General features: G+C 40.2%; 1 protein-coding gene across 12 annotated transcripts in view; it reads left to right on the forward strand.

The window, feature by feature from the left end:
• The window catches only part of EXOC4 (exocyst complex component 4), a 747,424-nt gene that overhangs the window by 17,586 nt on the left and 713,455 nt on the right, over nucleotides 1-16,383 (forward strand). For all 12 annotated transcript variants that reach the window (XM_077857384.1, XM_077857385.1, XM_077857386.1 and 9 more), the window contains exons 2-3: nucleotides 4,839-5,028; nucleotides 15,957-16,151. In XM_077857384.1, the coding sequence (XP_077713510.1) occupies nucleotides 4,839-5,028; nucleotides 15,957-16,151 (385 nt within the window). The remainder of the gene's footprint in view (nucleotides 1-4,838; nucleotides 5,029-15,956; nucleotides 16,152-16,383) is intronic.

Here is a 16,383-nt window from a genome sequence, read left to right on the forward strand (position 1 = left end):
CTCTGCTCATGTCTTCAAGCTCATGCTTCTTGTCCAGACTCAAGACTGTTAGAGGACTTAGCTTTTTTAGTACTGTCTACATCTCTAGCCATCTACTCTTCTCTTCACATGTGAGCATGAAGGAGCTGAAGGCACAAGAGGTAGGAGTTTCTAACATGCACAGTGGAGAAGGCATGGGCTTTGAAGTCAGGTGTACTTAGCTTCAAGTCCAGTTCCCATGTTAGCTGTGTGTGTGGGTGCAAGTTTCCTTACCTCTTTATTCCTCTGATTCCTCACCCGTTAGAAGGGTGGTGATACCATCTTGCCAGACTTTTTGAGTATTATCTTAGATCATGTGTGCAAAATAGCTAGCACATTCTCTGGCATATGATGGACACTAACTGATACTCTGTGCTTCACTTTCATCTTCCCTTTCTCAAATGTAAGACACAAGGATGCATGTACATTTCTGTATTTAGTTTGAACACTTCCCAAGTAGATGAGTGAGAGCTGGCACTCATCTGTCATAACTGTCAGAATTATGGACTCAATATTTACAAAAAAATGTGATGTGGTTTTAGGCCAATTATAAAAAAATATAGTGCCTATGTTATATAGGATATTAAAACTTCTTCCTGTTTGGACTGTCCAGACTGTATTAGGAGTATGTTGTGTTGAGTCCTTGTACTACATCTTGAGAAGCAGGATGGGGAAGCTTTTAAGGGCCAGGCTGCTCAGATTGGAGGCCTGGCTCTGCTACTAAAAAGTTCTATGCCTCCAATACACAACTCTGCTTCCTGTCTGTGAAAAGGGGGGTGATAATGGTACCTACCTCTAATGGAGGTCAGGAATAAATGAATTATTGTACATAAACCCCTTAGACTAACATCTGACATACAGTAAGTTCTGTGTGAGTGTTAGCTGTTTTGGACAGGACTTCAGAGGAAGTCCACGAGGATGGTGGGCCGCATGGAAGGCATGTTGTGGGAGAAACGGTTGAAGCAGTTAGATGTTTAACCTGAGAAGGAAGTACTGAGAGCCCTTTACTGTTGAAAGAGAAATTGTACGGAAGAGGGAATAGACCTATGTAACTGAAAAAAGGTGGAACTTGGATCAATGGGTAGAAATGTTAAAGAGCCTGATTTTATTTTCATGAAAGGCTTTGTAACAAGGAGAGCTGTTCAGAATTGCAGTGAATGGCTTTGTGAACTAGTGAGCTTTCCATCTCCCAGAGGTTTATTAGAAGGCTGGGGAGAGGTTCCTGACCTGGCTGGCAAGGTGAACTCATGTTTTTTTCTATCCTGCCCTCAGTTCAGGTCAAGTGACTGGCTTAACATAAGATAGTTCCATATTGAAATTTGCTGCCTTTCGGCAGCAGGCATGAAAACTTTCTCCCTAGACTTCTAGTCTGCTTTCATGGGGTATCGTTCATTCATTGTGCAGATACTTATTGTAGGAGATATTGCATGTTTCTGGTCTTATTTTGCAGAAAAGAAAACAGAGGTTGGAGATAGTGTCTACTATTGCTTGACACCATGCAGTCTCTGAAGGAACCCCGGGGATTCCAGTTCATTATTTTGGGGGCCATTCTCCTCGGGAGGGTTGTTTCTGAAGTCCCTATAAGCAAAGCACTGCATGCCCTTTGTTTCAGATTGGCTTGCCAAGGATGTGTGTTTGGATGCTTGGAAGATAGATATATTCTCTCCGTGTAGAAGAACGGCAGGCATGTGTACTGACCAGTATAATAGATGCAGTTTCCTACATTCAGGTTCCTCTCTAGTCACTCACAGCATGTACAGGCACAAAGTTGGGTCCAGTTGCTATGAGGCCGGGTGAGGGCCTGTTGCAGATACGTTGGTGCTCCTGCTACATGCTGTGCTGTGAGTAAAAGTCCTTTGTTTTGTGTCTTCTAGCAGCATCTGTGAAACTCAGTCAGGATAACTTGTTAGCTTGTGAGTAGGATAAAATCTCAGACTCTCTGCAGTTCTTGATATTACAGAGGAGTAAGTGAGCCAGAGAGGTTAAATCTCATGCCCAGCACCAAATGCTCTAGTGTTTTGGGAGTGATAGAATTTGAACCTTTGTCTCCAAAGGATGTCCTTTGCATGACATCGTGGAACACTGCTATTGCCCTTGCTGCTCTTATTGCTACTACTGGTGATAATGATAGCCAGCCACCTCCATCGCCATTTGTTATGTGCTAATGATCCCCCAGGCCTTGTTGGATCTCCCTCAATTCTCACCAGTGGCTCTGTAAGGACCATCTCTTTAGTCTCTGCATTTTGCAGATGAGCAAAATGAGATGCCATGACCAAGTTCATACAGGTACTAAGTGGTGGAGCCAGGATTCAGAACATTAAGGGAGGAGAATAATACCACTCCTAAGGGCTGTCAGGAGGATTCAGCATACGTTCTATAAGTGCACAGCGCTGCTGGCTGCTGGCAGCATCTGTGGCTATTATTATTGTTATTATTAACCTTATTGCCTTTCTTTCCTCTAATAACAAAAATTTGGTGGTTTTATTCTCTATTTCCAACTAAAGGCAAACCATCATTCAGCCCAGTTTACATTAAGAGAATGAAATTAAAGGAGCTCAAACCTGGCACAGGCTCTTTCCTTATACAAATATTTTCCCTAAAAATGAAAATAGGAGCTAAAAACCCCTGTAGACCCAATTTACTTTCTAATCTTCATTTTAGTAGCCCTTTCTATTTCGTAAATAACTCCTAATGCGGTGGTAATGTGTTACAGTGACAGCTGATGCCCGAGAAGGTGTCCTCTCTGGGCCTGACATTTTCTTTAATGGTAATTCTCCTAGTTAATGTAAACAATGTGAGATGTTTGGCATGTTTCCTTCCACAAATGGGGGTGGAGAGGAAATCAAAGCATTGTAAAGATGGGCAAACTGATCCAGTGTAGCTTTGACAAATCCGTGGCTGCTTGCTGTTAGAAGGGAAATCAGAGGTAAATACCAAGGAACTCTTCCCTTTGGGACAGTTGATAAATCGAAGGCATTTTCTGATTGTGCTTTTCTTTAGATTAACAGCCTGGAAGGTTTCAGATTTAAAGAGCAAAGTTATGTAGCATAGAAACAATAGGAAGGCACACTTAGCTCCCTGTACCCAAATATTGCAAGTGATATTGGTAGCTCTGTCTTTGAAACCATATTTCTCCTAGGTTATCCATTCTGATTTATTTTATTAGCCAAATATTTGTGCACTATTCTCTACCTGAAAGTAATTTTGGAGCTAGGTAGTCTGATGTAGGATCGCCAGTTGACAGAGGAAGACACAGGATCTGGCATGATAAAGGCCTACTTCCAAGTCTTGGGGTTCCTAGTGGTTTGCTTTCCTGAGTGCACCCCACAACCCTTAGAGGCTTTGCATTTTCCTTCATTATATTTCTTGTCTTGTCTCCTCCATCCCCTTTCCTACCACTTCCTGCCAGAACTGGTCTCTTGGCATCCGTAACAGATTTACAAAATTCTTCTTAGAGGTTAGATTGATTTCAAAGACTGGCCTGCTGAATCTCCCTTTAAATTGAGAAGGAAGGTTTATATATTATGTGGCTCATGAATTAAGATCTCTTGCTCTAAATGACAGTGGGAGAAAAACCATTGTATGGTATTTTGCTTGTGAATATATGGAAGTAGATATGTGATTGATTCACTGATAGACCATCTCTGAAAGCAGTTTTAATGATGGACTTATAATTGATTGCATCCATCATCAAAAGACTAAACTACCCCCTCCCTAAATTAAAGATAAATGAAATAAGCTATGCTGAATGTATATAAGCTGACAAATCTGAGGGAATTTAATGAAACTCTAAATTACCGCAGCCAAGAGATAAGAGAAAAAGGTTTCTTTATTACTGATTATAACACTAAAAAAAAAAAAAAAAAAAAAAAAAAAGAAAGAAATTACCCAAAAAAGATAATAAAAGAAGCAAAGATCTGTGGCCCATGTATCAAACTAAGTTATTGAAAGATTTTTAATAAGTGTATCTATCTCATTCCCTGGTTGTTGTTGACTCATATCAATCTTGTTAATGCTGTTGGAAGAATGGTAAAAGTAGGGATTGTTTTATAGTATAGCTTATATTATTGCTGTTGTAACATATTTTAGTACTGATGTGACCTTATTTCCAGGCCACTGGGGGCTCTGTACCAAATTTAGTTCATTTAAATGAGCTATTTGGAATGTAGTTCCTCAGTGTATAAGTAATTTTATCGGGTAGTGTACTTTTAGCTTTATATAAAAGACTGGTTGAGGGTGACTTACACAGTGGATACTTCCTGTGTCCCCTAACGAGAAGTCCTGAGGGAAAGCAGCCCTAGGGTAGGCTGCTTTCGTGCACCAATGATATCAGTGCAGTAGTCTGGCATTTCTCTTGATTTTCCCTTCCATGATTAGAAGATGGGTGAAATATTTGAGTATCTTGGCTTTGTTTAACAATATCCAGTGTCAGGAGAAGGGTCTTGCTTCCTGTTAATTTTGCAAGAAAATTACTCCTAGAAGTCCTTAGGTCTCATTGGCCAGACTTGTCACCGATAATGGAGACTGGGATTCACTTAGGCAATTTGGGATCTGTCCTGACTCTGGCAGAGTAGTGGCGCCTGCTCTCTGATTAAAATTGGTACGCCAAGGTAAGCTGGATGGCAGGGCTCTTTGGATGGGCAGCCAACAAATCCACTTAGATGAGCTCTTGGAATTTACTAGGAAGGTGGTTTTGTATTTTCTGAGTGACTTGTTTCATTTCCTACTGAATCTGTGAGGTGTGTGTGCTTGTGTTTTAATTCCTTTTACTTTTTTGCTTTTAAATTTCATTGAGCTTGATGCAGTCTCTATCTCACCAGAACTCTGTCTACCAGTGATGATGTGGAAGACCGAGAAAATGAGAAAGGGCGCCTTGAAGAAGCCTATGAGAAGTGTGACCGTGACCTGGATGAGTTGATCGTGCAGCACTACACAGAGTTGACGACAGCCATTCGCACGTACCAGAGCATCACCGAGCGCATCACCAACTCTCGAAATAAAATCAAGCAGGTGGGCTTCTTTTCCTCTTGTGATTGTTGTACCTACCGTCAGGCCCCAGGCTTGTAGCGTGTATAGGTGCTACGATAGTGGTGACTGGCCTTATTAGTGAGTGACGTATAATGACACTTTCTGGGAATTTTGCAAGTGTCTGGAAAGCCTGGCTCAGGAGGATCACGGAGGGCATCCGAGACTCGCCTCCTCCTGTGACTTATCCTTGGCTTCTGCTGCTACTTGTTGCAATGGGAAAGGACCTGGGGAACATGGACCCAACATGAGGACACTGGAAAGGGGAGCTGTTCTAAGACTCTAGAGCCTCTTACTATTAGAGGCTCCCATTTCTGTGTATTCAGTGTATTTAATATGTTCCTGTTCCATATTGTGTATGTGTGTGCATGTGTGTATTGCTGTAGCAGTTGAAACATTTTTTTGAAGTTTCAGCTTTATGTCCCCTCATTTGAAGTTGGTTGTGACTTCTGTGTAGTCATTAGACATTCTAGCTGTGATTTGGACAAGAAAACCTAACTTACAAGTGATTAAGACATGTATTTATGTTACTGAAATTCTTGAAAATCCTTCCTTAGTTGTAATAAGCATGTAGTAACTTCTGTTTTGTCATTTTCCTTGTATTTTGCAGCAATTTCTTGTTCATTCTTTCTTTTTTCCTCTCCATCTTTCTGTTTCTTAACACCTTTCTATCCCTGCCCACCTCCTTATGTAGCAGATCCTTGAAAAGCTCTTGGTTCCTGGCTACCATGTCTTTACTGTCTAAAGGACAAAGTGGGCTCATAAGGTGTATTTTTATTTTTGCCAAAGGATGAACTGACCTTCAAAGCACAGTCCTGTGGTCCCTGGCTGTGTGTTTTGAGGATCACTCCTTTAATCCCTTTTAGTACCACTCTGCTAACAGTAATTGCCACCACTTAGCACTGCATCTTGGCTAGGCGTGACCATTTCTCCCTCAGCAGATGTAGGATTTGAATGTTGATCTCCATAACTCTAAGGTCCTTGCTGCTGGTTTTCAGATACCTTTTAGGCAGTAGTCTGCCTTCTTAAAATGAGCTATCTTGTGGAACCCCGACATAATACTTGCCCCTTTTGTGCTGTTGGGGTCGGAGATGCAGAGCCTCATGCCTGGTCCCCTCCTTAAAGCTCTGCAGCTGCACCTCCAGCAGCACCGTGGCCACAGGGCTGCGTGAACCATTCGAAATGCGCCGTCTGTGCTGTTGGTTGGTTGGGGAATTCCCTGCACCTGCCTGGCAGTAACTGCTTACATATGCTCTGGTCTGTCTTCTGGATCTTATTGTGATTTTCTAAGCCGATATATAAGTTATTCTTCTAAAAATGCTGTTGATATGTGAGTTCCAGCCTCTAAGAATACCATTTGAGAATCAGCAAGCTCTTAACCTTTTTTGAAGGAATTTGATGACCTCTTTACATTGTAAAATTAACTGGGCATTTTCAAAAGGAATGTGGTAATTCTTAGCCTTTATAAATGGTGAGTTCGTCCTGTGGATTTATCTGTGAAATGAGGTAACACTATAGATCAGTTTAAAGTAAGCTGTAGTCCATTTTGACTGAATATACTAAAGCTCAAGAGGAGTCAGTAAAACCTTCTGGCTTTACCCTGGTTAATCACAGTAAGGGTGAAGGTTTGGTATTCCTGTTTTCTGATTAGTCTGCTTGGCTGAAAGGACTTTGTCCTAATGTCAGGGGAAAGCTGTAGTGGTTTCTGCCTTGACTCCCTATCGCTTGGAATCAATAGCCTCTTTGCCCAGACAGTGTTGGCTGGTATTGAAAAAGAGTCTCCTCTTGATTATTTCATTTTTGGCTTACTACAGTCTGTTCACTCCCCTCATTTTTAAGTACGCTGGAATTTTGAGCAAAAGAAAACAGAAAGAAAACTTTGTGTTTATTACATCAGACAGAAAAGTACATCAGATATTTACAGTAAAGTAAATGTCACATAATTCTATTATGAATTAGCTCAATATTGGGAAGAGAAAGGGCCAGAGCTCCTTTCATAAAAGGCTCTAATAATTAATAAATGGGAGAAAAAAATGTTGGCGGGGGAATGAAAGTGAGTTTGTTTTTGTTGTATATTTTGACAGTTTTGTACTGTGAAAGTTTATTTCTTATCACCAAGGAAACACTGATGTTTTTTTACTGATCTTTCCCTGTCATTTTTGGATTTTTTTTTTTAAAGAAGATTTTATTTATTTATTTGTGAGAGAGAGAGAGAGAGAGAGAGAGAGGCAGAGACAGAGCGAGAAGCATTTTCCATGCAGGGAGCCTGTGGGTTTTGATCCAGGGACTGCGAGATCATGCCCTGAGCCAAAGGCAGACGCCAAACCACTGAGCCACCCAGGCGTCCCCATTTTTGGATTTTAATTGTGCTTTGGATTATATACAAAATATAGGTGTGTTTAGTTTATGTATCTTTTTAAAGTAAAAATGGGGATGATAGAATCATCTTGAGGCTACATTATTTTATTTCATATCCAGCAAGATGAGAATGTGCAGATGTGAGTTGAAACTTTCTTTCTGCTCTTGCCAAAAGAACGTAGTGATGATTCATTCAACAAATATCTGTGGAGTCCTAATTGTGTGCCGTGTTCTGTTCTAATTGCTGGGGTTATACCCATGGCAGACATCTATCCCTGTCCTTATGGAACTCACATACTGTGGGAGGAGACAGGAAAACAAAGTAGGTGATATTTAACGACATGTATTTAGTCTCTGTGTGAAGTGTGTCTGTTTGGTGCTGAGCATTGCTCTAGGCTCTGGGGTATAGAAGTGAATAAGACAAATTCCTGGCCTCTTGGACTTTACATCCCGGTTGACATTCTAGTTGAGGGAAACACACTATAAATTAGTAAAATGTGGTACAATGGGGTAAGACAGGCGGTACTTTGAAAACCAAAAGCAAGGAAGGGAGGATTTGAGTTGCTGTTTAAATGCATCAGTGAGGGAAGGCTTGACTGGGGTTACACTTGAGCCAACACCGGAAGGCAGTAAGGGCGAGTCAGGAGAAGCACCTTGGGAAGAAGGAATGGCTGGAGCAGAAAGGTCCTGAAGCAAGGACATAATAGGGATTTGGGGGAAGCAGCCAGGACGCCAATGGTGCTGGAGCAAAATGGGATGGAGAGAGAGGTGAGTGGCTGGAGAGATACTGGTGAGGTGTAGAGAGTACGTCAGGTCATGTGGGGTTTTGGTGACTATAAGGACTTGGTTCATAACTCTTGAGTATGGTGAGAATCCACTGTAAGAAGCTTTTAAATGTGAGAATGGCATGATACAACATTTTTAAAAGGCTACGCTAGCTGCTATACAGAGTAGATTTTAGTGAGGACTAAGGCAGATAAAGGTGTTCATATTCATGCTTTGAAAGCTTGAGAACACAGAACTGCTGATATTTCCCATTATGATAATAGTTTCATATATGGCTTTATATTGGCAGAATCTAAGTCTTTGTGGATAATGAGATGGCAGATAGAGTTGACTCTTTTCCCAGAGAGTCAAGTCTACTGGGAATTTTTTTCTAAGTTCAAAAAAAAAAAAACAACAACATGTAAATAGAGAGTATGTATGATTGATCAGGTCAAGTAATGTGGATAATCAAAATTACTTAGGCTATCCTGTACTGTTGAATACATATTGATAGCAGTCAAAATGACAGGTCACTGTACTAGAAAACCTCAGAATCCATAGGTTCTGACAGTGTCTCATAATAATGACTATTACAGTAGCAGCCAAAATAGATGCCTATGAATGGGCACACCTGGGGACTTGAGCAGCATAGGTGATACTTGTTGGTCTTTGAATTTGAGTGTTTGCTCTGTGCTTTAGAGGGTGGATGACAGGACGTCAGATTTCTTTAAAGATACTAAATATCTGTCTAATGTTTATCACAGGAGCTGGTAGGCTGAAGAGAAGATAGATACTTGCCTCTTTTGTGAATGTGCACACTTTACATATCACCCCAATTTCAGCTGCCCTGTTGGTACTAGATCAAGCTTTTAACTCATTTTTCTTGCCTGTAATTAGAAATAACTATATGTGATTATTCAAATGAAGTTGTTAAGGGCTTAATCATTGAGTAGTGCAACATTCATTACTTAACATTTAAAATCATTTTGTGGCTTTTATATGAAAGCATACCTTGAGAGGCAGAATGAGAACAAAGAGTAACCTTCATACAAAAAAAAAAAAAGTCACATTGTTGTGGTAGGAAATTATTTACAGCTCATAGGTAAGATGGAAAAATCCTGGCTGCTTCTATGATAAAGGAAGAAAAGCCTAGAAAGGGACATGCTAAACAGTGGGCAATAATGAGATGGCATAATTTAAAGTCTAGGCAGTGGAGTGCATGAATGCTGTCACAAGAACTATGAGGTAATGTTTCCATTAAGTTTAACACTATCTGTATTTGTGTACAAGATCCAGTCTCTGCAATTTAAAGTATTGCCCTTGGAAAGGTTCCGTGGAGACTCTCAGAGAATTTAAGACCTTAGAATGGCAGCTAAAGAAAACAAAGAAACAAAAACACCGGAAGGAACAAAAGCATACAAGTTTGGGGTAATTTAAAAGTGATCTGTAGTTCTAAAGGAGTTTATTTTTTATTTAAAGATTTTATTTATTTATTCATGAGAGATGCAGAGGGGGAAACAGGCTTCCTGCAAGGAGCCTGATGCAGAACTTGATCGCAGGACCCAGGATCACAACCTGAGTCAAAGGTAGACGCTCAACCACTGAGCCACCCAAGTGCCCTCCGGGGCTTTAAAACAGAACAGTGAGTAGTGTTTCTGCACGTCACTGCTTCCAGGCACTTTCTGTAACACAATGGAAAAAATTGGGTTGGACACATGGTAGGAGAATATCCATGAACCTGTTTATATGTAGATTTTTAACTACAGAGGAGAAAATAAGTTTTGTACTTTGAGAATTAAGAGTAACATCAACTGTTATATTATTTTTCATTTGCCATCTTTTGCTTATGGGGAACTTTATAGAATATTTCTAGCCTGCAGTTTCAGTGGAGCACTTGCATATTTGTTGTGCTGTATTACAGATAATATGCACACCCAAAGGCATTCCCTCCTCCCATTATCCTTGACCAAAATCAGAAAAGCATTGAATTTGATGACATGAGGCCTGTATCCATCAGCCTCTTATATATATATCTCTGTTCCTCTTTTCACAGATGCACCCACGTTGTTACTCAGAGGCCCTAAGTAGTTTTCTTCTCTTTATCTTCCCCAGGGCAGGGCTGCAGGCTGTTTCTCTGCTTTCTGTATCTTCTCACCTACTCATTCACAATAACCCTTGTGGGGCTTGTTACCCTAATTTTCTCTTTCTCTCTTTTTTAAGATTTTTTAAAGATTTTATTTATTTAAGAGAGAGCGTGCGTGAGAGTGCACAAGCAGGGGGAGGGGCAGAGGGAGAGGAAGAAGCAGGCTCTGGGAGGGAGCCCGACTCGGGGCTCGATCTTGGGACCCTAAGATCATGAGTTGAGCTGAAGGCAGACGCTTAACCCGCTGAGCCACCCAGGCACCCCTTATTTTCTCTTTTTCTGATACGCTCTAACTAGAGTGGCTGGAGGTTCTTGTATATTGAAACAAATTCTTGTTGTGGCTATAAACAGGTGATCAGGAGCAACTGTGAAGTTACTCAAAGTCTAAAGAAGCAAAGGAAACTTGAGTTTGAAGAAGGACTTCTGTACTTGGGTTTCAATGTCTTGACTTGAATTGTTTGACTCTGTAGATTTATTTCAGGAAGAAACAGTAACATTAGTTTTCAATCTTAATGATCCTGATAAATTCAGTAGAATAGAATTAAAATACTGTCACCACATCGAGAAATAACAGTTTAGGTATAACTTGGTCCCATTCTCACATTTTAGTTATTGCTATTTATTGATGGATATCATGCTGTTTCTCTCTTCCCTGCATAAAAAGCATTTATTGAACTATAATTTACATTCAGTAAAATGCAGCATTTTAGGGTACGGTTCAATGAGTTTTGGCAAATGTACACATCCTTTAAAGTATTCCCATCCACCCCAGAGAGTTCCCTCCTTCCTTGGAGTCAAAATTCCATGTTCCCCTTCTTGTCCCCTACCCCTCTCCATGTCCTGCTCTAAACGACTACTGATTTGAACCCCCTCACTATTGATTATTTTTTATTTTTGTATGTTCCAGAACTTCAGTCTGTACTTCTTTGTATCTGGCTTCATTTGTTCAGCAAAATATTTCTGAGATTCTTTAGATTTCTTCTCTTTTATTGCTGAGTAGTATTCCCCTTCCCCCACCACCCAAGTTTTAAAATAACATTTCTTCATAACTGACTTTCTCATCAAAGAGCCGAAGCCTCAGGGCAATCTAATATTAAAAGTTCTTGTAGCTCCTTATGTCTGCAGCTTTGACTAATAACTTAGTTCAGGGAATAATTTTGGTGATGTTCATTTTCCACACAGCCTAGTATCATCTTCCCCACCCCTCAACACGGACACAAATTCTATCTTCCTTTTCAGTTTGCCTCCATGCAGTAAGCAAAAATGAGAAGTGAGCTGACTACATTGTATATATCCTAGTGTGAAATGGCATAATTGCCTTTTTTTTTCCAATCAAAAGGAGTTTGCCAAGCTTTCCTGACACTCAGTAAGTTCATCCCCCCTTCTTTTGATTGAGAGCCTAGCTGGGTGTTGCGTGACATAGCATTTATTTTTTAACAATTTCCATAGTAACCGTGAATCAAAAGAAAAATCTGAGAATTACAGAACCAAGGTGAGAAGAGTAGAACATTAGAAATCAAATTCTAACAGATTTTAACTAAGATTTGAGAGAGAATGGATATAATAGCTGGAGTTCTAGCCCAGAGACCAAGAGTTCCCAAGAGGATCTAGGAATATCCTTGAGAAATATGTTTAAAAAGTCCGATAAAGGGCATTAAGAGATACACACTTACAAAATAAGTTGTAGGGATGAAGAGTAGAACATGGGGAATATGGTCAGTAATATTGTAATTAAGTTTGTATGGTGACAGTGATAACTACACTTAATCATGGTGAGCATTTTATAATCTATATGACTTTTCTATCAGTGCCGTATACTTGAAACCAATACTATGTGTCAATTATACTTCCAATTAAAAATTTAAAAAGTCAAAACCATAAGTGATAATAAAAACCACTACTTCCTGATCTCATCTTTCCCTAGTCTAAATTGCAAAACTTTAAAGGCACTGACTTTTACTCATAGTAAAATGCTTACACTATTCTTGATTTTTCTATTTTAGACATGGTATATGAGCTTGCAGCTATGGAAGATGAGGATATAGGTCCCTCTGTCATTCTTTCCCGTATCTCACCCCATCTTCCTCCCTCATTCTCTCTCTCTCTCTGCTTGTATCCTAGTTTTTGGTTAAATAGATGGTGCTTATTTTATTAAAACTACATAAATATTTACCTCTCAACCATCCAGCATACTGTGTGCGCTTGAGCAATTTTGTTGTTGCTGTTTTCCATGCGATTAATGATTGAATATTCCTGTTGCCTTTCTTCCGCAGAAAGGCAGAAGTTTTCTGCCTTGGTTTTCCCCTTTCCTGGATCTTGTGTTTTCTGTCTTCTGATTTTCTCTTGTGTTGATGGAGCACGTTCTTCACTAGCTTGCTGAGATATGGTGCATAGAAGGCTTATTTATTTATTTTTTTGAGAGCTTGTATGTCTGAAGATGTCTTTATTCTTCCCTCACACTTGATTGATAGTTTTTTGGGGAAAGGATTCTCTCTTAGGATTTTGAAGCTATATTATTCTTTTGTCTTGTAGCTTTTAGTGCTCCTATTGGGAAAAGCCTGATGCATTCTGATTCACAGTTCTTTGTATGGATTCTGTTCCTCCCTGTACCCCCCCCCCCCCCCCGCCAACTCCCATGAAAGCTTTTAAGATTGTCTCTTTATCCCTTGTATCCCTTGTGTCCTTACGTGTCAGGATAATGTGCCCTGGCTTGTGTCTTTCCTCACTCCATTTTCTTGAACACTTGGTGTGCTTTTTCAATCTAAAAACACATGTCTCCTGGGACATTTTCTTTTATTATTTTGTTGATATTTTTCCCCACTTCATTTGTCTCATTTTCCCTCCCCTAGAACTCCTCTATTTGGCAGATAGTGAACTTCTTGGATCAATCCCCCTCATTTTCTTTTTATCTTTTATCTCTTGTTTTTTTTTTTTTTTTTTTTTTTATTCTCTGGAGATTTTCTCAAGGGTACCCTCTAACCTTTATATTGGATTTTTTTCTATCATGTTTTAATTTCCAAGCGTTGTTTTGATTCTCCATTTTTTTTTTATAGCATCCTATTCTTGTTTCATCAATGTTAGTGCCTCCTCCTATTTTTCCTAAGGGATATTCATTGTAGTTTTAAAAATTTCTGTTTCCTGCATAGTTTTTGTCCTGCCCCCCTCTGCCCCCCAACTCTTTTTTCTTTTTGTTTGTTTTGGTGCCTGACTTTGCATATTCCAGGCTTTCTTTGGCTGTCTGGTAGAAGAGTGAGGCAATACAGAGCTGATTGGAAGCTCAGAGCATGTTATGGGCCTCATCTACTGATGAGTGGCAGGGACCTAGCAGTCTCCTTCGTGAAACTTTAGATGTCACTAACTCTAGGTCTATTTGCCTGGTCACCTTTCCCAGGGAAAGCCCTACGCTTCCTGTGTTGGAGCTAGAAATCAAGCTGAGTGTATTTAGAAGCAACCCTAGCAGGAGGCCGAGGCTCTGGAGGGGGCTGAGGAATTTACTGTTCCATAGGCCCACTTGGGTCTCATTTTTGATTTGTTGTCCAGTGCCTCACACCCTCCCCTCATCCCAGATCTTTTGTGATCTCCAGGTCATACACATTCTATGTGGCCAATAGTTGAGGCAGGGCAGGGGGTGGGGGGAGGATTTTTCTATCTGGGTGGTGTGATGAGGATCCAGGGCTCAAAATATGGAAGGTTTTCCCACTCTCCATGTTCTTGGTACCTCTTTGTCAATGGAGGTACCCCACTCCATGCTGAGGTTTTCAGATTGCTCTCCTCTGCTAAATTACCCATGTTCCAACTTCTTGCCAAATTCAAAAGTGCCATTCCCTCCTCTCTGTTCTCTTTCCTAGGTGTTTTATGCATAGCAGATTTTTTTTTTTTAAATCACTTTGGGACTGCAGGAAGGAGTGGAGGCAATTAGGACCATCTTCAGTAGATTTTCAAAGGGGTCTATGTCTCCCCTGAAAGCTAATGATCATTCTGTGCTTATTGAGAGAGATTACAAAATCTCCTTATTTAGGATTCTTTTTACATTGGAGTTTCTTAGAATTAGGATTAGGTATTGTCCTAAAGTTATAGAGTAGATGCTTTCTCAAAAAACATTCTGATCTTAGCATTCTATCTTCATATTTTCCATGTGTGTTAGAAAAATGTTGAGATGTAGTTTTATAATCACCAGAAGTATAATGTTCATGAGTGCGTGCACCTCCTCAGCAAATCTTGTTGAAGATGGATTTTCAATGATCAAAAATGTGGTAAGCTTTCTAGGGTGATATAAATGACCTATAGTTGATGGTTTGAATTATACAGGTGTCTTGGATTTGCTAAAATACATCTAATAAATAGTACATCTAATAAATAGTACATCTGACATGTATTCATAAATTTTACCTAAAACAAAAAACAAAACAACTACTCTTTCTTTCTCTTAAGAAAAAAGGTGGTGGGGGAGTTGTGCCTGGGTGGCTCAGTTTGGCTCATGTCAGGATTTCAGGGTAATGAATCCCCTGTTGTGCTCTGTGCTGGGCTTGGAGATTCTTGCTCTCCTTCTCCTCCCCACACCCCCCCCAACTCTAAAAAAATTAATAAAACAAAACTGTAAACAAATACTAAATTCTAATTTAAATAAAAATACATGTAAGGAATGCCAAAAGTATATGAAAGTAGCTCTGTGAATTGTGAAAGGTCATGATTCTTTTTATTTCATGTCACAAAAATTGGAAAGTCTTAATTATGAATATGAAAATGTGCTCACCATGTACATTGTGAGTACCCCTGCCTGTTCCTCCTCTTTTTGTCGGGCTGTGCCGTACTGGTCACTAAACTATGAGAATGTTTGAGATTGTCTTATTTAATATCTAAAAATCCTTGGTATGTCCTAATTCCTTTTATTTTGAGATTATCTCTGGATGTGTGCCCTTTTCTGGAACATGGGCTTATTTTCATGTTAGTTGATATGAATGCACAGTTCCTTGGCTCTAAACTTCAACCAAGTTATAGATGTAGGATGGTCCAAGTGACCTATCAGCTGAATGGGAAACATGCAGAGAACAGGGAAGGATTAATAGTATGGACTCTATGAGGGATTTTCTTTTAGATATTTTAACATCAGTGGGTAGATACTTTAACATATTTTCAGAGTGCTCTATGTCCTAAGTAACTTTTTTAGATTCACCCAAAGGTAGGTTGGGAGTAGTTTTCTCATTTCAAGGGAGAGCACATATACACTGAGGTGTAGATGTACACTGAGGTGGAGACAGACCTATCCAAGTGAGTCCGTGTCAGAACCAGGATTAGAATTTTGCAAGCCGGGATCCCTGGGTGGCGCAGCGGTTTGGCGCCTGCCTTTGGCCCAGGGCGCGATCCTGGAGACCCGGGATCAAATCCCACGTCAGGCTCCCGGTGCATGGAGCCTGCTTCTCCCTCTGCCTATGTCTCTGCCTCTCTCTCTCTCTCTATGACTCATAAATAAATAAAAATTAAAAAAAAAAAAAAAGAATTTTGCAAGCCGACTCACTATGAGAAGTGAGTGAAGGGGGAATTAGGAACTGTTTACTTCTAGTGACACTAATGAAGACTACTAATTAGATGATAAGTTTAGGATGGCAAGACTTTGGACTGACATCAGGTCGAATCTGTTTCATTGTAGGTGAAAGAGAATCTGCTTTCATGCAAGATGCTGTTGCACTGCAAAAGGGATGAGCTTCGGAAGTTGTGGATTGAAGGAATTGAGCATAAGCATGTCCTGAATCTGCTGGATGAAATTGAGAACATCAAGCAAGTGCCTCAAAAACTGGAACAGTGCATGGTCAGCAAGCACTATCTCAGTGCCACCGACATGCTGGTGAGAAAAGAGCCTGCGGCGCTAATGGTTCTTTCTGCTAGGATGGGAAAGGCCCTACTCTTGTTCCCTGAATGCTGTCTTTCATGTAGCACATTATAAACTGTCCTCTCGGGATTCACAAGCCTTTGCAGGTGAAGCCTGACTGGTTCTCTTCCCAATTCCAGTGTTTGAAATGGTAGGCGATTTTTCATGTATTATCTGCCTTCGGAAGAATGGCAAGTCATGTAATGAT

Source organism: Canis aureus, chromosome 18 (genome assembly GCF_053574225.1).
Source record: "Canis aureus isolate CA01 chromosome 18, VMU_Caureus_v.1.0, whole genome shotgun sequence".
Taxonomy (NCBI): Eukaryota; Metazoa; Chordata; class Mammalia; order Carnivora; family Canidae; genus Canis; species Canis aureus.